The sequence below is a fragment of the Epinephelus lanceolatus genome, chromosome 1 (genome assembly GCF_041903045.1).
Source record: "Epinephelus lanceolatus isolate andai-2023 chromosome 1, ASM4190304v1, whole genome shotgun sequence".
Lineage (NCBI taxonomy): Eukaryota > Metazoa > Chordata > Actinopteri > Perciformes > Serranidae > Epinephelus > Epinephelus lanceolatus.
The window spans coordinates 14,637,919-14,664,217 of record NC_135734.1 but is presented as its reverse complement, the minus strand read 5'-3'; the positions used below and the strand labels follow the sequence as shown (position 1 = coordinate 14,664,217).

The window sequence follows — 26,299 nt, the reverse complement described above, 5'->3', positions numbered from 1 at the left end:
CGAACTGAACTGAACTGCACCGCACTGCTTGGTGGAAATGGGGCTCTATTCACTTGGCAAAGAAAAGAAATTTCAGATTGTTGCAACCTCACCACTAGATGCCACTAAATCCTACACACTGGACCTTTAATTAATTGTGTAAAGTGTACTATTTGAACACTGTCTGTACATTAGTGCCAAATGGCATAGTCCTTTCCAGGAAATGTCCTCAGAAATCAATAGGAATTCAAAGTGAATTTGCAGACATATAAAATGAACTGTTATGGAAGAGAGAAAGAAAGGATGCCCATAATAAATTACAAGACAAGGACTTTATTCAAAACATTTTAGAAGAGTCTGCAGTAAGTTGGTCTCCTAACAACCCCCCTATCTGACCCCATTAACATTATTTTATATTTGCAATTTGGAATAAAACTTTCGACATATTCGACTTGAACTGAAGCTGAAAGTCTGATCTGTTTCAGTCCACACACCATTCCTTCTTTTTCTTTCTCAATAGTCATCCATCTCCATGCCTCTCTATTGCAGTTTTATTTATCTCTTAAAGCTCCTCTCTCTTTCCATTTGGTCCTGGCGTGCGCAGATATCTAATTCAATTCCTTCAATTCAGCTGAAAATGGATTCAGTTATCTTCCCTCCTGGAGCTTATTGGATAGTTCAGTCACACTGACGAGGGACTCCGCTGCAGGCGAACCACACTGGCCCGGAGTCTGGATAGTTTGTATACGAGACAGCCTCACCCTCCTCCCTTTCCTTCCCTCGTTCAAGAGGGATGAACTCTGGAAGAAACCCCCACTGGGGCTCTAACACCCCCCTTCACTCACACATACACACACACACACACACACACACACTGACTTCCCAAATTGTCCTGCCTATGGCTTCGTATGCTTCATACTACCCTTGTGTGTTACAATTCTCTATTTTCTTTGTTTTTTCTCCTGTTGTTTGTTTGTTTGTGTATATTTCTCCCAACCCCCTGAATCCATTTCTTTATTTTTAATTTTTTTATTTATTATTTGGAGGATAACAGCATGCAGCTTCTCTGCTGTTTTTTTCCCTAAACTTTTTTTATTCATCATGCAAGTACTTTTTTACTTATCCCCCACACCTCCCACCCTTTTCTTGGTCTCAGTGTGGGGAGTTTTTACCTGTCTTTCACCACCATGGCCGGGCAGCACACAAAAACACACACACACACACACACACACACACACACACACTACAATGACACACTGCAGGGAGCAGAGTAGCACAGTATCAGCCTGCTGAGCTCTCTCCACACCTTGAGACAATTACCCTCCCCGCCTCACAGCACCCAGCCCCCTGTTGCTGCTTTGAGGAAAGAGACACACAAATGCAGGGCCAATGTGAAGGAGAAAGAAAAAGTTGCCTCACTTTCTTTCACTTTTAACAAAACATAAACTCCTGCTATCTGAGTTGAAACTCTCAGCCTTCCTCACACACACACACATACACACAATTTGTAAGAGGAGCGAGTCACATTACAACTATTCACAATCAAGTTCTCTGGCTATTCATCCTGTCGTCATGTCTGACACAAACACACAGAGCTGAACAATGGCCTCTCTCTCCCTCTCTCTCCCTCTCTCTGTCTCTTTCCCCAGCAGCAGCTCCTCCGGCTCGGCTGCAGATATTTGCACAAAGTCTCACTGCGGTCATCAGCAAGCGCACAAATATAGTCACAAATGTGAGGCAAGGAGCGCGAGACTGCTGGTTTGTGATATTCATGGGTGTTGGAATGTGCAGCCTACAGAGTGGCAGTGGAAATGTGTGTGTGTGTGTGTGTGTGTGTGTGTGTGTGCGTGCGTGCGCGCGCGCATGTGCGCGTGCGTGCGTGCGTGCATGTGTGTGTGTTTGTGTGTTTGGACGCATGAACAATTATGTGTGTATGTGCTTAAACAGAGTGCCTGTGATGAAAGACACAAAGAAAAACACACAAGCCTCACTCTGTGCCTTTAGGTTCAAGTTACTAATATCACACACACACACACACACACACACACACGCACAAACATTGCAAAGAACAAGATGTGACTAGTACAGAAATTACGAAAGGACATTGTGTTCATTGTGGAAAAATACACTTCTGCTCCTCATGATCACTACAGTGAGATTTCTTCCTTATCATAACTAAACATGGATTTAAAAGTAGACAGAATTTTCATCCTAATGTCATTAAAAAAAGACAAAAATACATCGTTCCAAAAACATTTCCAGAAATATTTACTTCAAATCCAGAGATGGTATCATGTATTTACACCAGTTCCAGGAAGCTCTGGGCAGAAAAGCTTGAACCGAAAAGAGTTTCTTGTGTGCTCTGATACTAATTCCCAGCTCCCACTGCTATTAGGGGAAGAGGAGAGAACTCACTGTATGATTGAATACACAGCAGGGAGCTTTTGATGTGAGTATCCGCTAATTTCAAGTCCAGGGATGTTTTGAGGTTCATCTCATTAGTGAACAAAGTCCAGTCTTTTACTCGCACTGATTAGGGCCTGGTTTGAATTAATTGGCAAATCCCACTTAAGCTAGTGTAATACTGTATAATTTTGTTTACTGTGCACTAATGAGAAATAAGTTATTTATTGTCGTGTCAGTGATGGTAAAGAATGGGCTCATTATTTGCACGGTTAGTCGTCCTTATTCAAATAATGAGCAGTGAAAACCCTTGCTGGCCAACCGCCACAGCAAACTATCACTTTACAAAAGGGAAGTCTACAGAGTTAATAAAATAATTTCTTAAAATCTAGCTGATGGATAAATGTGTCAACTCCTTTCCCACATAATGATCAAGATTCAAGAATGCGAGCCATTTCCATGCCAGTGGTTACAGTCCAGTTCCTGAATTTCAGGGTCGTCCTGCTGAGCTTTCCAGATGATCTCATCTAATGTGCAAAGGTCTTTGGCAGGTCGGACTGATGCACAAGTGAGAAGCTGATGGTTGGTGGTGTCAACAGGAGCTCTAGACAGAGCATCTGTGACTTTATTTAATTTTCCTTTTCATTACTCAAGCGGTAAGATGAACTCATGCAACCAGAGTACTCATCAGATGAGATGATTGCTACAGGTTACTGAGTTTTAAAAACCAAACCAGAGATGAATAATGTGTCACAACTGCCCTCCAGGAAGTAACGCCACTTTTCTGAACAATCACAATTTGTATATATGTTATGTAATCATGAGCTGGTAATTTGTGTACAGCCCATGTAAGCGGGAAGGCTGCGATCACGCGACCACTGTGCTGTTCCTGTTCTGTGGTTGAATAATTCCTCTCTGTTGGATCTAAGGTGACAGCAATGACCTGCTCACTTCCCAATTCCAAACCGACGCACGAAGAAGAAGTAGAGGGAGAGCTCCGGGTCGCTGCGTCTACACGCGCCGCCATCTTATTTCTCACACGAGCCAACATCACAAGCGTCAGTGTACACGATGAAGGATAAAGTGAAATTCAGGTGCAAGTATTGGTAGGGAAGCAAGATGCTGCTGTTTCAAGGTTTCAAAAGCAGCGTTGCAGGCTGACATGCAAATGATTTTGGATCGTTTCCTTTTCAAAGCATTGAGACACTCAGCTATTCATAAGATGTTGCAATGGTATCAACCAGCCACTCCCAGAAACCTCTGTAGCTCACTGATATTCCTTGGCATAGGAAACTCTTGCTTTGACAGGACGAGTTAAACATCTGTTAACTGTCAGTTAGCAAGCTACCTATGGAGAGCTTTTTTTCCTCTCTATGATAACTCTTTTTTAAAATGAAATAATGGAACAAAGTCCAAATGTTGTGAAAAAATCATATTTGATGCAAAATTCTGTAATAATGACACTCTTACTTGTGTTTACATTTGTGGGGATCGAGGATGGACATGCTAAAGCGAGGAAACTCATTATCTGGGAAAGTAATGGCTGGTGTTGATGCACAACCTATATACATTATTATAAACGTGCATTATGGGTTAATTAACTTGGCTTCAAATCTCAGTGACTGCACCTTTAATCTTTTTTGACAACGCCAAAATTCTACAAGAGTTTTACATGTTAATTTATATGAGCCTGGTTAATTTCCACATCTCGCCCACATTTTCAGCTTTGTACCTCCCTTTCACAGAGTATCACACACAAGTATCGCATACTGGTGTCAAGAATATAATTTTATTGTTTGCTCCAGTCATCCTGCTGTTCTCTGCTACTAACCAAGAAAAGAGAAGTCGTCGTTGTCATGTTGAAGCCTTCTTACATTCATCTTTTAATAAAAAATTGGAATTTTATGTCCTAAATGTCAATTTTATGTATATGAAGGCAAAGAAAAACAAAGAAGACAAAGTGAGTGATTATAGAAATAAACTTTAAACTGGTTATTTACCTAATGATACTCTATGGTCTCTGCACTACAAGCTTACAGGGGAGCACCATCTAAATGAATAACTCAAATGTGTTATTTCTGTAGCCTAGGAAAGTTCAATCAATATTTGTGAGCATCAGCTACTCTCTCTCAAAGCCAGAAACCAGAGAAGTAAGTCTCAGACCCTTTTCCACCGCACAAAAAACCTGCTAACACCTGCTAACATTTAGCCTTTTAATGTGATGGGAATCTGCATTCACACTTAGGTCATTTGACTCTGTCAGTGGTCATGGGTATTTATTGGCTGCGGCTCTGATCGGCATTGACGAAAACACAACACCAAGGTGAATGCGCTAATTTTAGCTCCTTAATTTGCAAGAAGCAATAATGAGCCACCACAAAATACTGTCTGTCTCCACCCAAGCAGCCCTCAAATATTGTTCCATACTAGTCTGCACTGAGTTTTAAAGATAGACTGAATATGTAAGAGATATATAAAAAAGTAACCACTTTGAAGTGTTTTTTTTTTTTGTTAATATAGGTCTCATGCTGCTTTCTGTTGTTTACTAACATATTTTCTGGCCTGCCTGTGGTGTTAAACATGACAAACCAAAAAAAAAAAAAAAAAAAGCCTACACACAGAAAGGCATTTTAATCTGCTGCATATCGTCTACTGGCAATGGGAAAGGAGTCTCTAGCCTTTTTTGTTTGATGTTTAAAATGTTTAAAAAACCCTTGTATAAATAAATATAAAGTCTGGAGCTGCACAATAGAGCCAGATTTTGTGAACCCACAGAATGTTTGTTTTCTTTTTTATGCCCAAATGAGTTTTATTCCATTGTAGTGTTCTCAGTTGTGAAACAGAAAATGTACCCATATACTGAGAACATTCCCCTGGGTGCTCTAAGATCTTTCCTAATTCACTGACTATGGAGCAGCTCCAGACTTTATACTAGTGATGTCAATTACCAGAGGCTCCACGACATGATGTATGATATGATATTATCATGATACTTTAGTCACAATACAATATTATTGCGATATTGTTGTAATATGCTGAGTATTGTGAAAAAATATATAACGGTTCATTACCTGTTTTCAACAGCAAATAATGTCCCCAAACGAAAACTTTGTCAACATCTGTTTTATCTAATAGAGAGGGAGTGACATGCAGCAAAGGGCCACAGGCTGGAGTCGAACCCGGGCCGCTGCGGCAACAGCCTTGTATATGGGGCGCCTGCTCTACCACTAAGCCACCGACGCCCCCCAGCACTCTAGTTTTTGGATTTGGGAGAGAGTTAATTATGTTTACTAATATTTTTGGACTGTCTTAGACCAGAGGAATAACATGTATGAATTTAGAAAAAAGGTGTAGTTCCCCTTTAACGAATCTAATTTGGTTGGCCTCTACCAGCAACTGTCAAAGTTGAAAAAACATAAAAAAAACTGAGACTTAGATATTCTGTATGTACCTGTACACGTTCCCTGGGCCTCTTGTTTTGTCACGTGTGGCCACCCGTATTGTCATCAATCCTGACTGACATAATGCGGCCCCTCATATCTTTCTGTCTCTGTCTGTCTCTGTGTGTATTAAAGTCCCAGAGGCAACATGTCAAAGATGTAATGACACTGTGAGTGCTACAAACATAGTGGTAGGACCTGAGTCTCTAGATAAACAGATATCAGCCGCTCACTGAGCACATTATCTGCATACATACAATGAGACACACACACGCTGACTGACAGGAGCGTTCAGCAGGTATTTCTACACCAGATTTCAGTTTTATAGGACAAAAGATACTGTGTTTAGAATATTAATCTAGAATACTAGTCACAGGTATCAATATGGATGCAAGCTAATCCACCTAATTTGCGACATGACTTCATCATACATACAGCAGTCAAATGTTGACAACTACATAAACTTGAGATTATCAGCATTCATATGAACACATTAATGGGTATAAATTGCAGGAACCTTCATCTATTAATGCTGAAATTGCAAAAGTTGCACTGTAAGGAAGTCAAGAAAATCCTGATCCTGAGCTAAAGAAGGAATTGAGGACAGAAGCTTATTTTAAAGGAGGAACATATTTTATAATCAAAAGAAATTTCAATAACTTCACCACAAATTGCTGCCTTTGTGTCACTTTCACATCCTGTTGTTTACCCTACACACTTTTTTCCTGATCACTGTGACTCAGTGAATTTCAGTCAATATTTCTCCTTCTATATGAATCCATAGCAACTCCAACTGTATGATACATAAATTTAATTTGCTACAACACTAGCATTACCGGGAATTTACGGTATGTAGTGTCAGTTACATGAATATAGATTCATATTAAAGGGTGCTGTGATCCCGTAATGTCTCAGTAATACTACTGAACAGAGGAGAAGAGAATGAAAAGATCAAATCAACTTCATTTTCAAAATACACACTTTTGTCAGTCTTTGCATGAGTCTCGCTGCAGTCTTTGTCCCTGTGAAGTGCAACAGCGCCCCCTGTGACTCAAAATCGTCTCTATCTAAACACACTGCTTTGGCAAGTTGGCAGGAGAAACTCTTTCATCTGCCATCCTTCTTCTAAGGAAATGTGTGTTCCTCTATACTGATGAGGATTTGAAAGATTTAGATTGTGTGGAGGGCAGCAAGCTACACCAGAGACCATTATGTTTGCTGTTTTTTTCCAGCCCTACCCTCTCTGCCATCCGTTTGGTTTACCACATGGAAAACTTTCTTCTCTTCTCTTCTCTTCTCTTCTCTTCTCTTCTCTTCGCATGATTTAAAGCCTGATTATAATCTCAATTCGCCCTGAAGACACAAATTGTGAAGAGTCTCCACTGTTTTACACAAAACAGGACTGTCTGGACATGGATATTTGGCACACTGTCTTGTCATATGCAAGCATGTGGGATCAGAATTTCTTGATTGAACCTTGGCCCAGTCTTGATTATATTAAACATTTTCAACATATTTTCTTCAACAATCTGAATTAAGATAAATGTGTCTCTCTAGTTTTGAGTGGTAGGTCTGAATATAACGAGATTTTTTTTGGTTAGGAGCATCTTTGTGCATCTGTGCATTGATATGAGTTTATTTAAGTGAGGTATCCCAACACTTTTCTCAAAATTTCTCTCTTTGTCTTTTTTAATAAAATGCACCAAATGGAAAACCTACACCTTTCAAAGCGACACACTATAAAAGTGATGAATAACAAGTCTTCATGGTTGATTTTGTAAGTTGCGTAAATGAATAATAAATTATTTATTACTCACACAATGCAGCCATCTCTTTGGGAAGGTCTGCCCCAAACCGGCCGAAAAGGTGGCTACTGGCCAGCAGGTCAAAGGGGGAGTGGCTCCGCATGGAGTTAAAGGTAAACGGGTACATGGCACGAGGAAAGCCAGTCATGTGACGCACTTGGTGCTCCCTGTTGGTTGCCATCGTGAAAAGTGCTGCTGCTGGTTTGGGTGAGTTTTCTCTGACTGTCTTAATGTTTCCTCTTCCTTCGTCTTCTTTGTCAGGGGCCTGCAGTGAGTTTGAAGTGGGCTGCTGCCATTCAGCCCCTCTCAGCTGCTAGCTGCTCTGCCGTCAGGCTGCAGAGAGGTGAGAGGGATGCTGACAAGCAAGGAAGAGAGATCAGGAGCCACGTGACCAAGACCTGACGAGGTCCAGACTCTGTAGAAAAGAAGGAAGGAGAAGAGCTTATGTCAGTCCTGGAGACCATAGTGAGTTAAAAACTTTCCCAAAGTCAAATCGATAACAACAATTCATACAAAAATAGCAATAACAAAAACAATACCTGAAATATCTCAAAGACAAAGTCCAGATGAGGAAAAAAACACAAAGAAGGCAAAGAGCAAAAAGAGAGCGCTGAAGAAACAGAAACACTTCTCTCATGTTTTTTGTCTGTCTTCAAAGTAGTGCAATGATTTCAGGCAATGCCATATGATTTCAATCAGCAGCACTGTATTATAAAGGGTCTCTCTGTTCCCTCTGCCAGCCTGACTGTAGCCAGCCTTCTCGAGAACAGCCAGCCACAACATGGGCACAATTAACCCTTTACAACAACAGACACATGACTTACTCCTTCTCACTGTGCCCCACACCACAAACCCTCTGTGAAGCAAACAAACCTCTGAGGGTCTATGGTGATCACAATATCTCACCTTCTCTGGCCCTCAGGACTCACGCAGTGGCTCTGTGACCCTGTCAATAAGTGAAATGAGGGCAGCCCTCTCCTCTTGTTTCTCTATGACTCTCTCATCCCCTTTAGTGATTTCATGAGTGGGTGGAGCTTAACTCTCTGTGGTGGAGCTGTGGTAAATACAGCTCGGCCAAAGAATGTCTTGTTGTTTTGGGCCTGCTTCAGCATGGGAATCAAACACCCAGGGTGGGTGAGATGCAGAGGGAGAGAATTATGAATTTACAAATGGCCCTTATTGCACTGCTAAGTAGAATACACAGATTCAATAGAAAAACAGAGTGAAGAAAACATAAGGGAACTATCTGTCCATCTATCCGTACCTGATTGAAAGTAAATTGTTCCACATGTGGAGGTAAAAATACTGGCTACAGCAGAGCCCCTTTACAGGACAGAGACATGCCAACAAATACACACCCAAGCATTACCTCTTAATTTAGCAAATTTCCATCTTAAAGGGACAATTCACTCAAATTGCCTCTTGTGTTCTTGTTGTACTTCGCCATGCAGATTATGTTTTTATTTGTTCAGGCTTTGAGATATCTATTTCTGAGACATCTGCGTCCAACCAAACGCAACAGAGATGAATAAAAGTTTGTTAATGGAACTCACAGAATTTAAAAATCACAGTTAAAAAAAACAGCAATATATCTTTCCGGGAACAGAGTCCCAGTTCTTAATAACCCACAGACCTCTCTGTGAGCAGTTTTCTTCAATAGAAAGCACTGCTGTAGTGCTCAAGATCAGTCTTGGTCTCTAGACCACTTTTTAAAGCTCTTGGTCTTGTCTCGCACTTGACTACATTTTTACTCGGCCTTGCCTCCATCTCAGACTAAAAGGACTTTGGATTTTATGTTCAAAACCAGTCAAGACCACAACAGCAGGGATCAGTGTTGAATGAAGATGGTTTAGTTGATTTCACCCCTTAGTGTTTGTATATGTTTGCTCATAGAAAATAAATTCCCAAATTCATGGTGCATTCCCCAATATACACAATAAAAGACATGAATAAAGAGGAATATTGATTTGGGTGATTTTTGTGGGTCAGTCAGATCAATTTTAGAAGTGCGGTCTGGTCTTGGTCTTGAATTGGTTTCAACCCCTCAAAGTCTTGGTCTTCTCTTGGTCTCAGTACATTCTAGTCTTGGTCATGACTTGGATTTGGTGTAAGCGGTCTTGACTACAACACTATTAGTAAGTAGAAGTGTTTACAACCATTTAACTCTGTTATATCGGATGAACCTGGACATATTGTAACGTATATCCCAAACTGTTTCGTAAGGCTTAATATTACCTGGGCTGAATGAAAAAGTGTTTGCTCTGATAAAATTGCTTCATTTTGAAATCTTAGGTGCTGCACCTTATTAAAGAGCTTTAATCATAACAGCTTATTCCAGGCTTCATCACTCAAGATCCTAAGAAGATGTGTTTTGGTCAGCCAACCCGTTTAAGTACTTAGCAGTTGCAGCCATAGACTGTAGGTTGTAGCCCGTTGTCATTTTCAGGATGTCAAATACCAATGCATTGTCACATCCCTCGGCATGTTAAATCAACACCAAAGACACCCTTTAGCATCTTTCGAAGATGCACATAGCTTTTTACTGACCCCAATCTAAATCCATCTCCGGCAATACACTAAGAGCAACTGACGTGGTATAAAGAGAGGGGAATCCACATAGGGAGGGATGGAGTGAAAGTGGATGGGTTAAACAAATAGCCCCGTTCCCACCGAGCAGTACGGTACAGTACAGTTTGGTACACTTTTTGTCTGTTTCACTGTGAAAATTTGTGGATGGTACCAATGAAACCTTTCCGTACCATTCCCATTTTTGGTCCCCCTTCTGTTGGGGTACCTAGCACGCAGATCTGGTAATAAAAGGTGGAGCTGTGAACACTGCAGTCTGTTGATTAGTCACTCTACGCAGGCCTGAGTTGTGGCTGGTTTTGGCTAATGTAACCACTGTTCGAGTTTTACGTATAATAGTAAACTGTAACGATAAAATAAAGGATGTTTTGCTGCCTCTCGCAGCAGCTGGAGTCTGAGAAAAAAAAACTCAATTCACTGGGTCGACTGCCGGCAACTTTTAAGGCAGAATGTTTACTTGTAATGATAGTGAATGCATCAGCACACCTTGTGTCACACCTTAAATTTCAATATGACAACTATGAGCATTACTTTAGTATTTACTGTCTCTCTTGGATGACATACACTTTTAGTAATGAGCGCATCTTCAAGTGTTTAAAAATATATATTAATTTTGACTGCATTATGTGAACTGCATATATTCTAATCCGCACTTGGAGGAAAAAAAAGCATTGCAGAGCATCGTTCTTGTGAGCAATAACAAACCCCTGAGCTTGCCTGAGAAGGACTAAATGCGCAAAGCTGCTATTTTTAAATTTCCCATTGAGAGAGACTCTCAGTGCAGCCTGTTATAATTTGTTCTGAAAATGTTGGTGTGCAACCCTGTTCTGTGGACGATAAACGAGGTGCAGTCTTCCAGTCATGTAACCAGTGATGAGGAAATACAGCGACTATCTGCACTGGAAACACCCAACAGACCCATGGTATAGGTACCATGTCTGAAGGGTTATTCTTGGTTCCAAAGGTACCATACCAAAAGTGTTTGGTGGACTAATCAGACTTTCACCCAGGAGACTGCAGTTTGTGTCCTGTTTCAAACCAAAAGTCAGTGCTGTTTTAAGGTACTTTTAAGGTAGTATTTGTTCACATACTAACATCACTCAAGAGGCACATTTACATCATGTTACGCAAGAAACACAATCGTTTTAACCAGAATCATGATCTTTTTTATAAACCTAACCAGGTAGTTTTGTTGCCTAAAGCTAACTGTGACTGTTTCACAACATTAGCCACATGTTACAATGTATTTCAGCTATGCATCACAAAGAGATGCTAAAAGGGTGCCCTATGTGTCTCTATGAGGCACAGAGGGATACAGGACAAAGTGCTGGTAATTGATGACCTGGGAATAAGAATGGGATGCCAGTTCATACATATGTTTTATGTCTGTTGTTGAGGTTTTTTCTGGTATTCTTAACCTGCAAATTAGTAATACACACATGATATGACTTTTTTAAATTAGATATCAGGATATTTTAGACTGTAAATAAAATATAAGTATCAAAAATTATGCACTCAGTTGCCAGTTTTTTGGGTACCCATGTGCTGAAAGTAATGCAGTCTAACACAACAGAAATACAATAAATCCCTCATGAAGATAAGATTGTTCACCTTTTGTAGAAACTGTTTAAAAGAGGTGTTGCTTTAAATTGGAGGCTTACGTTTGTAGTGCTGTACAGTTGTATTGCATCACACTGAGGGGTGTTTCTAATATTTAGTCTACACTCAATGATATAAATCCGGTGGATTAAACATTAGACTAACCATCAGGCATCTGTGCTACCATTATTATATTGTAAAATACTTCAACATCCTTCTGTTGTTACGGCAGCTTTTTCTTCCAAAACACACACATACAGCACATGTTACACATTCACATACACAGCCACAAAATCAGCGCAGTGAGTGTTGTTTTTAAAGTCATATTTCCCATATTGACATATTTTCTGTAACTGCTTGGCTCTGCTGCGGTTTTTCTTCACTGCGAGGGCCAGTTAGGGAGAGTCCCTGCGAACTATTTTCACAAAGAGCTTTTGTGTTTGACGATCAGAAAATGTCAAACACAGGTTGGACAAAGTGTGTAGTGATTAAAAAAAAGTGATTACATACATGGTGTGGAATGGTCACATTTTGCAAAACATATGCATGCACATGCCTCTCCAAAAGCAGCACACAGAAACATACAAGCACGGACATGCAGGCTGGAGAAGTGAACGTACACAGATGTTCTGTGACTTTAATCATGTTCATGGGCGAGTAATCAGTGGAAAACACACTGTGTTCACACATGCTGAAGCACCATTGAAAGCTGCAATTGACCTTGAAGAATGAAGGAGTAAATATAGGATGGAGGATCCCTCCACAGATGCAGCTTTGGAGTCGTTTGACTTCAAGTTGACTCTTTAACCAATCAAATTCAAAGACCGAAATCACCAGTATGAAAGCCAGATGTATAAAAGGATTGGGATGAAGAAAAAAATAAAGTGTCGAAAGCTGAAAAAAAAGATGGAAAAAGATAGAGGGAAACAGAGGAAAAGAAAGGGAGGGGAAGAACATAAGAGGGAGTTTCAAGCATCTGGCAGGCCATGTGTAAGAAGTGAACAGAGTCCTATTAATTAGAGCCATACTAGAAACTGGATTAATAAGAGAAAGAACGGACTGTGGTAAAGAAGCATGGGAGGAGGGAGGAGAAAAAAAAAACGGGCAGAGCGGTTGCCGAAAACATACATAAAAATAAAGCAACGGTTTTATTTCCACTAATAAACTATGAAATAATGTGCACCCAAGCCAAGGAACGGTTTCTTTCTGTCTAATGAGTAACACCCCCCCCCCCCCCCCCCCCCCTCCCTCCCTCCAGGGGGAATACACCTTGGGTAAGGCAACAAAAGCAGTGCTGTGTCTCCGGGCCTCCAGGCCTCAATGCAGCTTTTATGAAACCTGGCTGGGTCAGGTCAGACTGGGTCACCTGGTCCTGGTCCTGCTGACACACAAATACACCAACACACACAACCGATGCTCCCTTTTCCCAGACTATGGGGATTAAAAACAGCTTTAGTGTAAAAACGTTGGGGCTTTCCACCTCTCTGTCTTTTCCAACAAGCCACTGCAAACCATCAACTGTGTTTGTTTTCACACAACTTCCATCAAACTCTGCTTTCTGGAGCGACCCCATTATGTGCAGAACATTGCTGCAAGAGCTGTAAACATCTCTCAGCTGTAAACAGTTGAAATGACAAAAACATTTTTTAAATAACATGTTTTAAGTGCTTATTAGGAGCATCATCTGGACCTAGTTACCCTGGGTGTAAATGTGACTAAACTTTATGGTGTTCCCAGCCCAAATCAGCTTGAGGTTATAGTTATGAAACTACACGCACACTGACACAAAGAAGGTCATTACTGAGCATCTGTCCACACTGAGTCATTAACATGTGAAAACGACCTGTGACCAGACTAACATATCAGGAGGCAACCTCACCAAATCTGCAACATGGAAGCTGAATGATATCATTTCTTTTTGCTCACTTTAACAGCAAACTAGGGAGAGCACTATAGGGCTCACAACTTGCAGGCGACAATCATTTGTGAAAGGTGATGCCCCCATTGTTGTAAGCAGCACTTAAAAAATTGCCCCAGGTTGTTTTCATAAAAATCTCTTTCGTAATTTGGTAGGCAAACAACTAATCTGTCAGAATCAACACCTGGCCAGATCATAGAGCTGTACCAAATAGTTTGAAGCTTCATTCATAGTGCTGAAATTCGAATTCAACATTTTTCAGACAGGGCAAGACTTGAAGTTAGACTTGTAGCATTAAATACAGAAGGTCTGACTGGGGATGAGACTCGCCAGCACAAGCCCAAAGACTAGGCCTAGGCGATGGCTCACTCTCCAGTATGCAGGTTAGGTAGCCATGGTTGTCTCCAAGCTAGTGTGGTGATAATGCAAGATGGCAGTGATATTATCTGCATTTTGGTCGATGTGAATTAAATATCATCATCCGCCCATGTCAACAAGGGTCCGCATAGACTCCACATACAGCTCATTTATTGTGGTTGCGTGGACTGTATGCATAGCAAGCGTGCTGACTGCACATGGTCCAGTCTCTTGTTCCATACTCTGGTCCAGCCCAAAACCCTGCGGCCAAGCCATCTGCAGCCGCTGCAGCATGGTGAAGTTAGTTTTAAGGTGGATATTTGACAGACATTCACCTCAGACCAGGAAGCGGCTTCTTATTTTCAGTTTTACCCAATGCTGGCAGTAGGAGGAAGGTAAGCTCACCTCCCAGCCCTCCTGTTTACTACCAGGGGGCTGACATGGACTGCCAATGGCACTATGAATACAACCGCATGTGCGTCCGCATAACGTTCAATGCAGAAAGTATATCCAAGCCTTTGGTAGCATCTAGCAGTGAGGTTGCAGCACTAAAACATCTCTTATGTGCCAAGGGTGTGGGAGAAATACAGTTGCTGACACAAAAAGGCAAATGGCCCTATCTAGACTGAGTGTTTGGTTTGTGTGTTCTGGGCTACTGTAGAACACAATGGCGGACTCTTCATGGACCCACTCTGCATGTAGATAAAAACAGCTCAATCTAAGGTAACAAAAACACTATGACTCTTATTTTCAGATGATCCTAAAGTAATGAAAACATAGTTATGAATATTATGTACCATTTCTGCCAATAACTGCCCCTAAAACCTACATTTCCATTCGATCCCCTCCTCTTCTCTGGGATTGTCAACAGTGTGGTCTAACTCAGCCAACTCATGATTTTGTAGTTGTCATTTACATATACACCTGTTTCTATTGTCAGACAACTGACAAGCACAATTCATAAATGCAACCTGTGGATCAGGCTCTATTTTACGACTGCAAAGTCATCTGACAGCATCAATATAAATACATTTTAATGACAATGACTTGTATGTCCTGATTGGCTATATTAAGGTTTTAACTTTCTGTTAAAAGAAGCAGAAAGTTGACTTCTTATTTACACTGCTATACATGATAAAAAGTTTAACATTATAGCAGTTATATGTTTTGTTCTTAGATCCATCACTCTTTGGTGAATTGAGAATTTTGATCAGATTTTTGGTTGTTTTTTATCTGCACATTAGAGAAAAATGTGGTGTGGAGATAATGTGGTGAAGCATTTTTTTAGGGAAACTGATTACTGGAGAGTTACAATTAATCTTCAGTTTTATAGTATAATGAGTCCACTTTTGGGGCTGGGAAATGTGTGGTAACAGGAAGTCTAGTATGTGTCCTCCAGTGTCAGTTAGTGAATGAGCAACAGCCTCAGTTAAAGCATTCAGAAAATGGAGGTTGATCAGGGTGTGTATAGGTTAATAAAGGATTAATCCATCTTTAAATCATGAAAGGATTGCACAAGGATAAAGACTGCACTATTTCATAGACCAGGTAACAGTATACACTAGAGAGGACTAGTAGCTCCTAGTTTCCTGCCCTGTTTTCACTGTTTGGATAGGTTCCCAATGTCACCAACAAAAACAGTTGTATTGCTTATGTACTCTTGCAGGCTGTTCTCAAGCAATGTTTGTATGCATACCTACTAAAATTAATTTATTTGTATATAACCTACATAATCATGAGCCAGTAATTCATGTATGACCCACGTAATCGGGAAGGCTGTGGTCATAAGACAAATGCGCTGATGGGGAGATGGATGTGTCACAAAACACAGGACTTTCCTGCAGCAGACTGGTGTTTGTGTCCCATGTGAAACCAAGTGAACTTGTAATCATTTTAAGGTGCTTCATCAGCATTTTTATTTTCCTAAACCTAACCAAATTAACTTTACTTGCCCAAACCTAGGCTTTATAACTTTGCTTGCCTAAACGTCACCCAAGTAATTTTACATTAAGTACATAACGTCATTCATGGGGTGATAATTTGTTGGATATCATATGAACCGTTGTATGAGGATACACTGACTCTTGCATGGTGGCATGTCAGCTTGCATCAGCCTGTTCTGACTTTTCTTTCACTCTGAAAACACTCCTGAGTCTTTGCATTGCTCAGTCAGTATGTTTACATGCACACCTAAGTCGAGCTATGGTTACCGAGCTAATTGGTCTACTGTCCTTGTCCCAGTATACAAGCACGGGAGGGGAATTGATTTATTATCTGAAGTGTGATAGGTGGCAATATGTTCCCTTTCATCCTGTCAGTATTGGACCTTTTTCCAGTTCACCTACTTATACATGCAGGGGTAATTCAGCTCCCAGCTGCATTATCTGGGTGTGTTAGTACGACTTTGAGAAATACGATTTAGTACGATTTCAGTTGGACTAACATGTTAACATGTATTTTAAAAGTCCACTTGTCGGATTAACACAATAAATCGTTTTTCTGTAATGTGCCACACAGAGTTATTATTACTGATATTTTGGATTGAACTTTCCTTGTCATGGGGGGACTAATGTTGTATAGATGGAACAAATTTGACTATGTATTGTGGGGGAAAGGGTTGACTGCAAGTTGACTGCATGAGTAGTATTACTCGTCAGTGATTGGTCAGTGCTAAATGGCTACCTGTGTAGTTTTAGGTACCCTTTCTGTTTCTGCCACAGGTCCTTCTTTCTTCAAGTCCAGCTGTGTTCGAAACTGAATCTGAGAATCAGTAAACATTGAGGTGCATGGATAGATAATCAGAGAAACAAACAGTTCTTGATATGCTAACAGGAATAAAGGCAACATAACCAAAAAAATCTCTTTATTATTTATAATTCCTTAATGAAACCTACACTTTTGACTTATGCACCATCAGCATTGTTTTTTTAAGGCAAAGCATCATGTACGCAATGTCTCAACTACAACAGAATACAAGCACACTGCGAGATTTTAGGATTTCATTGGAAAGTGTTGAGGTTCAGAGAAACACATGAGAAAGGTAAATGTTTATGTGTTGGTAATGTCAATGTTTCCACTAAATAGAAACAGTGTCAGTTATGTGACTGAACTATTACCAGAGGGTTTAAATGCTCAGCTCCACATCACATAATGATGTCCTTTATTTTGTATAATCATGTGGTCGATTAGTCCTCACTGTTAGCGTAGCCAATGGATTACATGATGATGTTTCTTATTTTTTTTCTATACCCTTAAAGTGGTTGTTTCACCCCAATGAGAGTGTGAACACTTGTCTAAGACAAAATAAAAACTGTTTGTCGGATAATAAACACACTTTAATGTTTTGGACTGAGAACAGGCCACATGAACTGAAAAGTATCCTGTCAGTAAATAGAAAATAAAAAAATGTTGTGTTTTTTTTTCTCCTCCCAACTATTTAGTCATCTTTCTGTTTCCACACTTTCAGTGTGTGGGTTCAATCCAGAGCGATGTGAGTCAGCTGGAAAATAGGCGGGTATTCAGTGATTAAGTGCTATGGATTTTCTTTTTTTTGTTGTTGCTCTTTTGTTTGGTTGGTTTATTATCTTGTGTTGTTCTTTTGTGGATATGAGCTTTGCTTATCTTTTGTTCTTTCCCTTTTATTCTGAAATCTATTTGCTTATTGTCAGTGTAACGTGGAGCAAATCTTCAGCCACTTTTGACTTGCACAACAGATGAAAGTTTATGGTTTTGTCCAGCTTGTATCTATGGAGACATTAGAGTGTGATAGTAGGAAGGAAATCAAGAGGAAAAACTTAAATACAATCCCTGCGTTTGAAACCACAGAGTTTCTCTGTATGACACCGAGCCACAAAGTAAAGTAAAAGGCAGAGTCTGAGTGGATATAAAAACTCCCCCCAAAACAGCCAAATGCAGGGAAAAACATGACTTCAGCAGGGACAATTAGCTGTAAACCATAAAACCACAATCAAATCTGGCTTTTTCTGCGAGAATGCAGCCAGGGATGATCTGTCCTGAACACTCCAAGCAGAAAATGCACATACTGACACACAGAAACCATTACAGAGGGGAAAAAACATAGGCACCATCACCCACAAACAACATAATGAGATTTTCCAACAAATGACCGTACTATATTTTATGTCAAACTGACATGTAAAAATGTCTTTTGAGCAACACAAATATTGCAGGGCCGTAAACCATCGGTGTCTGACAGCCATCTTATACCCGCAAAATGTTTCTGGCTGTGGCAAACACATATTTTCATTTCATGCAAGTCATTATGTTGTTAGCTTAGTCAAGAATGTACACACAGATGTATATATTAAGCCTCAAAATAACATTTGATGTCTGTTTCCCCGCTGTTACTCAGAAACATCTTTCATAGGGATTTCCAGATATTCATTTTATGAAAATAATTTCCAGTAAACAAGATCTGATCTCCCTCGCCGAGTTTATAGAGGCTATAAAAAATACATGTTTGAAGTTTGAGGGTGACAAAGTCGATAATAACCTAAAGGCAATAGTTCCACATTGCCTTTTTCTTTTTGAGAGTTAGAAAATTCAATGCATTGTAGCTATACGTCTGAGAGTGGTATCGACCTGCTTGTCTAACTTTTGGCAAGAAAGCCAATAAATGCATTTCCAAAATATTTTGAATTAACCCTTTAACTTCACACCACCAGTTGAACTTTCATCTCAGATTCAAATCCGCAACACATTATTAAAATGTTTTTATGTAAATGACAGTGTATCTACTAAAGGGATGTCTCCAACAAATGTTTATGGATACAACCACTGTTCCAAGTTTAGTTATGCTGGGTATGCTTGAAATTAGGACTGTTACATTGAAATTGCAATTTTCAAGTTGGTGATTGATGGAATTATTAACAAAAAAACTTTTGCAGAAGTGACTATTATAAATATATATATATATACATATATATATATATATATATATATATATATATATATATATATATATAGATTAATGCTCTATAAGTAAAATGTATTTAAAGAAGAAAAGATTAATTGTCATTGACAAAAAAACAAAAAAAAATCTGATTTCTGATTAATCATGAAACCATTTTTTTTTACACAAAACTGCCAAACACTCATTGGTTCCCATGTCCTCAGTGTGTATGCTTGCAATGTCTTTAACCTTCTATGATAGTAAACTGGTTTTTGGACTGTTGGTTGGGCAAAGAAGGCAATTGAGATGTCGGAGATGTCAGTTCGGGAGATATATACCAAACATTGGATTAGAAATTATTATTACTGTTAACCTGGATTAGTTGGGGTCTTTGGGATATTCACATTATACCAAAATACATGATCGAGTTACAGCATTATCATCAAATTATCTCCACCCAGTAGAAAACGATCTGAAAGTCACAATAGGCACCCTCCACTTTGTTCATTCATCACCACAAAGCGTCACCTGACTCTAGACTAACTTATTTTTACTCTTGTAATTTTGTAATTTAAACTGTCCAACATACTCAGAATGACACAGTATGAATTCTGTGTTAGCAGTGCTAATGGGGATGATGTTGACGATAGTAATGCTTCATAACACACACAATGTTGTCATTATGTGGAGCCAACCCTGTGGGCTCCCGGGGGTCTCCAGGTCGGAGCCGGGGTCAGCCCCTGTCGCTCCAGGCGCAGCAGCCCGGGCCATGGGTCAGGCCTAATTGAAGCATTTGGTGGGCAGCTTTTCATTTAGTATTAAAGTAAAATGTGTGTCTAGAGACTGTCTGAACCCCCCACCACCTATATGTCTAACACACACTCAAAATCTGTGCCTTGCTGTTGCTCCACAGAGAGGATTAGAAATGTGTTTAAAGGGACTTGTAGCCTGTACTGAAGAGCAGCCCCGGGGCCACGATTAAACACACTGAGAAGCTCTTTAGACACACTGAGACACATTCAGCCTCAAATTTTTTTTTTGAAAAAGTGCAGAGAAAGCATTAATGAATGTTACAAGTGACTTTCAAATCTCTGAAGCCAATTGGGCACGTCAAGCCCGAACCACAACCACTGCATGGCTCTCAAAATAACTCAGTGTACAATATTCTGCAGAACAAGAAAACATTTGTGTCTTCCGCTCTCAAAAACAAGTAGCAAACGCTCACTTCTTTGTCCTGGAAGATCCAAGTTTCCATTTCTGTGTAGTCGGTATGAGAACAGCCCTGTTCAAAATCAAACTCAGCTGACACACCGGCAAAGACGAATTGTTTCATATATAAATATATATATGTATGTATATGAGGAAATAAAGAAGAAAGAAGTCAGTGAGACTGTGAGGAAGAGAAAGAACGAGGGAGAGGAGCCAGACAGCCTCCTCAGCCTGAGGGGCTGTCATTCTTGAAAAGTGTAGAGAACAAAGATGAGATTGCAATGCAGTTAAAGGAGTTATATCCAAACACACCCAAACCCATACACACACACACACACGCATTCCTTCTTGAAATTTTTTCTCCAAATGATGAAACCAAATGAAAAAAATTAGGAGTTAACCAAGAGCAGATGCAAGCACCATAAATGTTAGATTTCAAAAAGCTGAAAATAATCTGACCTGGGATCAGAGAGACAAGTTCGCTCAGTAGCCGACACTGTGGACATCCACTGACGGAGAAAATGACCAAGTGACGAAAAGCAGAGTAAAATCAAACCCATTCAATCAGACGAGAAGAGGAAGCAAAGAAGACGACAAAGAGGAGTTATATTTAGCGAGTCTGTCACTGCTCTCCAGAATGTGATCTCTAATATGCTATGTAGTGTTTGCGCCCAGCTGTTTATGCCTCCTTATAGACTCGTCCACCTATTCCTGTGGATGTGCTGATGAACATTCCTCCAGACATTAAGGAAAATTAATCTGGAATAGATTTGTCAAGAGTTTGCTACAGCAGCTCGCAGCGGGGGCCTTGCATTGGAGTGCATGGCGTAGAGTGGCATGCTCAGCACTATGGTGTTAGCGGACAGACGCGGGCAGCTCGGATCAGCTGGGAAGAAGCACTTAGCAGATGAATAGCATCTTAATCACAATCATCAATCAAGCAATGCATCTGTATTTATACAGCGCATGTCGCACAAAGGATGCTATTTGAAATGATTCATGGGCTTTATAAAAAAGGGGGTCAGCAAGTGTATTCTTACACACATACACACATAATGCAAAGCAGCAGTGATCAGACACACAGCAGACTGTCTTGTGATATCCGGAGTGGCCTATTTCAGTGTTTCCATCCCGCTTATGTAATTGTGTGGATGGAAACCTGTTTACATAACCTTCAGGGAGGGGGGGATGAGTGACTGAGTGTGTTCATACTCAGGTAGGCCAGACCCACTCAGCCATTTGTGATGTTGATGGAGTGATCCATCAAGTCTGACAGCCGGTCTGTTGGCTGAGAGCCTGCGGGCTAAGGCAGCCACTTTGTCTGGTGCTGGAGAATGGCCTGAGATGGTTACCAAGCTCACCTGTAGCACGCCACCAAGCCTGATGTATGCAACAGTAGAACGCAGTGACCTCTGCTCGTGAATTCTAACATCCATTATTTAAGATGGACCTTAGCAGTGATCATAACCTTTCAGCAGCTGTGAATCAGAGTTTATAAAGTCAGGAATAAACACAGAGATGTGCATCCATCAGTGGGGGGAAAACAAATGACACACACATACATCTCCACAAGCATTTGTCTTCTCTCATGGAGCGGCCTCTGAGCACATGCAAGTGCTGATCAGTTTTCATTCCCCTCCTTAGCTGTTTCTGTTGTTCTTTCTCCCTTCGCTCAAAATCTCTGTTCTCAATTAAATCTGTCCTCAGGAAACTCAATCTCTCCACTCGTGCTGTCCCAGAAACACACACACACGCACACATTCACAGAAAGAGAGAGGAGGAGAGAGACAAGAGAAACACACACACATCTCACTCATGCTCTGACATGTCCTCTGTCTGTCTTCTTTTCACACACACACACACACACACACACACACACACACACACACACACACACACACACAGCCAACAGAAGTTACAAGTAAAGGAAGATCTTGAAAAATTGGATTGAAAAACCAAACTTACCAGATGTGGCTGAACACGGCACACAGTGAGGCGGCTAGTGAGGGTGAGTCAGTGGAGAAACGAGCTGGGAAGGAGCGTAGTAGTTGTGTTTGTCAGTCAGAAGTCCCTCTCACGGCGACGATAGAGCTCAGCCTGTTGCATTCCGCCTCCCTCTCCTTTTCCCCCCTCTCTCTCTCTCTCTCTCTCCCTCTCACACACACTAACACACACCCTCTCTCCTTCTCTCTCTCTCTCCTCCTGAAATCATTGTGTACTTTGATTCACAAACCCTGCCTTTGTCACGTGATCCAACACTTCAAATATACAGCACATTTTTTACCAGCCACAGAATGCCCGAAGGAAGAGAAAACAGGGTCCAGAAAGCTTAGGTTTCAACTTGCTGCCCACCCCCTCTCTTCCCTTGTCTCTCTCCCTCTCTCTCTGTCTCTCTTTCTTTGTCTCACAGCCCCTTTCTCTCTCTTTACCTCCACTCCGTCTACACTGTACTGTCAGTCAACGCTCTTTTGTTGAATTTCAACTCTATGAGTGTTTGTTTTACATTTCTAAATTTGTTCCTCCTCTACTCACCATCCAAAGATAGGCCTACACACGCACACACACACACACTCACAGAGAGAGCAGAGAGGCGCATGCTTGCATGCACACACACTAATGAAACAGTCATTAACTCACAGACATACACAAACACGCATGCTGCAGAGGGCTGCACACCTTTGGGGATATCAGTATCAGCCCTTGGCTTTCGCTCCGTGTTTACAATGCCTTGACTTTGGGATGGTGGCCAGCCAATGTGGGAGTCCGGGGGCCTGGGGCCAATCAAGGGCCACTCAGTGCTTTATTGTGACTACATATCCCTGATGGGAAAGAAATACTCTCAGCATCAGTGTCTGTATGACTCAGGGCGGTGGAAACAACAACTTAAAAACTGGAAAGGCTGCATTCAGCCTGAAAATGTTACAGTGTAAGAAAAGAGTAATGCAAACGGTGAGTCAATCTGAAAATACTGATCACATATAAACAACTGTACAAGCTTGTTTACAGAAACATAAATTGCAACTGATATTCAATGCACAGCACATTTGAAGTGCTACAGATAAGAAAAGTGTGCAAAATATTACATACACAACAAATTCATAGTATAGATACCTTCTCTGGAAACCACACAGAGCCTGGTATATATGTTAGATGACTTCATTAAATCTCCAAAATGCAAACTACCATGAGCTGTTTTCCATCTTTCCTATAGCCTGAGAAGTACAAAGGGCCATTCTCTCTGCAGTTTCCGCACCTTTAAATCAGTTTAAGTGGACTCTTTTCCTCCTACAGGATTTTCCTAAGCAAATCAACCCGGCATTTTTTTCTGGTAAGGAAGCATTTAATGGTGATACATTTGATCCGTGATAAGATCAAACCTGGCCAGTCGGGCCCCGAGGGGCAGAGCTACCTGCCTCTTCATGTCAGAGATAAAACTGTCTGCTACTGTCTGACTGACTGGCCTCAGTGGCGAGTCAGCCCACTACAGTCAGTACAGGTCACCTTCTAAAACAAAAGCTGTTTTTTTATTCTCAGCTTGACTACTTAATGAGGTTTTAAAAACACAAGTTTTATATTTATTTAGAAAAAGTCCAATTTTCTATTTTTATTCACCCAGTCTCCTAACAGTCACGTTTATGAACACTTAAAGGCCCACTGTGGATTTAGGGGAATACTTGAAATATAATATAATAAGTATGTTTTCTTTAGAGTACAGTCACCTGAAAATAAGAATCATTGTGTTTGTTACCATGGAATGAGCCATTTATATATACATAGGGAGCAGGTCCTCGTCTTCAGAGATCCCCATGTTGCACCGCCATGTTTCTACAGTAGCCCTGAATGGAAAAATCCAAACACTGCCTCTAGATAGGGTGTGTTTTCACATCAGCCACATAGTCAGCAGCCAAGCACTGGGAAAACACTTTTTTTAACTCCTTTATTCAGTGTTTTTACTGGTTTACATCACCAGGCACGTTTGTTGTCGAGAGAAAAAGACCTCTGCGGATAATTCAGCTCCAGCTAAAAACCTCCTGAACATCTGGATCTTAATTTATCAGAGAGAAAAATAGGTGAGCACACTGTTCCTTCAAGTAAATTATTCACAGTTTGTCCTAAAAGTACCATGAAAATTGCAACAAGCGTGTCATTATTGTTGAGTGAGTTGATTCCATGCAAATTTGAAAAAAATATGTGTAAATAAGTTTCGAAATGAACTAATGCTTGGGAACAAAAATGAAAAATTGAAGTAGCAAGAACCTTTTATAAAGTACCTACAAATGTTAGATTTCCATATTTATACGATCAATTTGAACCTTTTTATTTAAACGCATCACATGGAAATCATGGAAAACAACATGAAATACTTTAAAACTTCCCTAAGACGTTAAATTTCTGCGCTTATAAAAGACCACATATGTGTATATATATATATATGGCAACAATGGCAAGCTGTGTCTTTTTGCTACAGTATGGTGGGTTTTACGTAAGAAATGCAAGGAAGCAATGTACCATCAAACTCTGCCATGTCGCCATAATTAATCCCACTTGTTAAATTAAGTGTTAAATGCATCTTCTCATGGTTTTGTGATAAAATACACAAAACATGTTGGCAATATTCTCCTGTGAAATCGACCTCTTCAAGGGTTCCTGTCATACGTGACATGGAAACAACAGATCTGAGCCACATGGCGAGGGAGGAATGGAGAAATGAATAAGTAAATAGCTCTCTGCAGCAATACAGTGTGTGTTTTCAATAGCAGAACAAAAGAGATATCTGGAATAGATTTTGTTAGTACGGGGGCTTAGTGTACAAATATGAGACAGAGTGTTTTTTTCCCCATTGTTTCCTACCTCAGCAACTTACCATAAATACACTACACTACTGAATGAAAACTACAAAATCATTCAGTATATTAACATAAACACAGAATGTCTACATTGAGCTTTTTCTGCTATCTGTCTTGGATCACATTTTTTTCATCACTTCGGTCACAAATATGGAGCTGTGGACGGTCCAATCAGAGGTCCACTGCTTCAACCATCTGGGTAACTGCCACACTCCTCAGCCCCAGTGTCAGCGAGGGAGGTGAAAGGTTAGTCCCGTTTGTGTTTCTGTGTCAGTGAAATGCGCAAAAAGGAGGGGAGGGTGTAACATCTGGCTGAGCGTTAAAGAAGCATTTGTATATTTCTGACTGTAAATCTATGGGGCAGTAATAAGCACAACATGTGGATGCATGTTGATGCATCACACAGATGTTTTCATTCTCTCCCACTTTTGCTCTTGTTTAGTGTCAATGAGTGTCAAAGCAGCTCGACTCAGAGAGAAGATTAGGAACATGAGAAGGGTTTCGATGAGGCCTCCAGGTAGGATATTAGAGGCCTCTGATAAAGACGGCCTTAAAGATGTCGAGCAAAGAAGAAAGAACAAAGAAGCGGAGGAGCAAAACAGAGGAGGAAAAAAGAGGGGAGCTTATAACTTTCTGCAGAGCTCGAAATGGGGCCCTTTTTGGCAGCGAGCAGTGGAGAAAACCGCAGAATGGTGCGACTCTGGAGTTGAGGGGTGGAGGAGGCAGGAGGAGGGGAGGGGGCGAGCAGAGGACGAGGAAGCAGGAGAGAGCGAAGAGGAGGGAGAAGAAAAGAAAGGGTGAAGGAGGAGGGTGCAGACGGCAGGTTTTAATCAGCAACAGGCTGTTGGTAATGAGATCACTATCCCACTGCTCTCAGATTGATGTCATGTGAAGCTCTGTGGTGCACGGAGAGGCATGCAGAGGATGACAGGCATGCATGACAAGCTTGCTCGCGTGCTCGGGCACACACAAACATACGAGCATACATGCAGAAAGGCAGAGACAGAGTAACTCTCACATTGAGGCTGGCAAATGCCCACAAACCAAAAAACACTGGCACTGCAAAAAATAAATAAAAAATCACATGCACAAGACAAAGAACCTTTAATACACCACAGCTCCCTGCTGTTAATTTTCTTCAAGCAAGAAAAAGAGCTGACACAAATATAATCACACCCACACATACACCATAAACACGTTTCGGGTCCCCAAGCTCCTTTATGTCTTTTCTGTCTCTCAAACAG

The 26,299-nt window shown here is 40.7% G+C and overlaps 1 protein-coding gene across 1 annotated transcript in view; it reads right to left on the bottom strand.

The window, feature by feature from the left end:
* The window catches only part of LOC117257006 (retinoic acid receptor gamma-A-like), a 42,153-nt gene extending 19,817 nt beyond the window's left edge, over positions 1–22,336 (bottom strand). The window contains exons 1-2 of the mRNA XM_033626797.2: positions 22,174–22,336; positions 7,640–8,042 (exon numbers count right to left, since the gene is read on the bottom strand). Coding sequence (XP_033482688.1) covers positions 7,640–7,808 — 169 coding nt within the window. The 5' untranslated portion in view covers positions 7,809–8,042; positions 22,174–22,336. The remainder of the gene's footprint in view (positions 1–7,639; positions 8,043–22,173) is intronic.
* Positions 22,337–26,299: the final 3,963 nt, after the last annotated feature.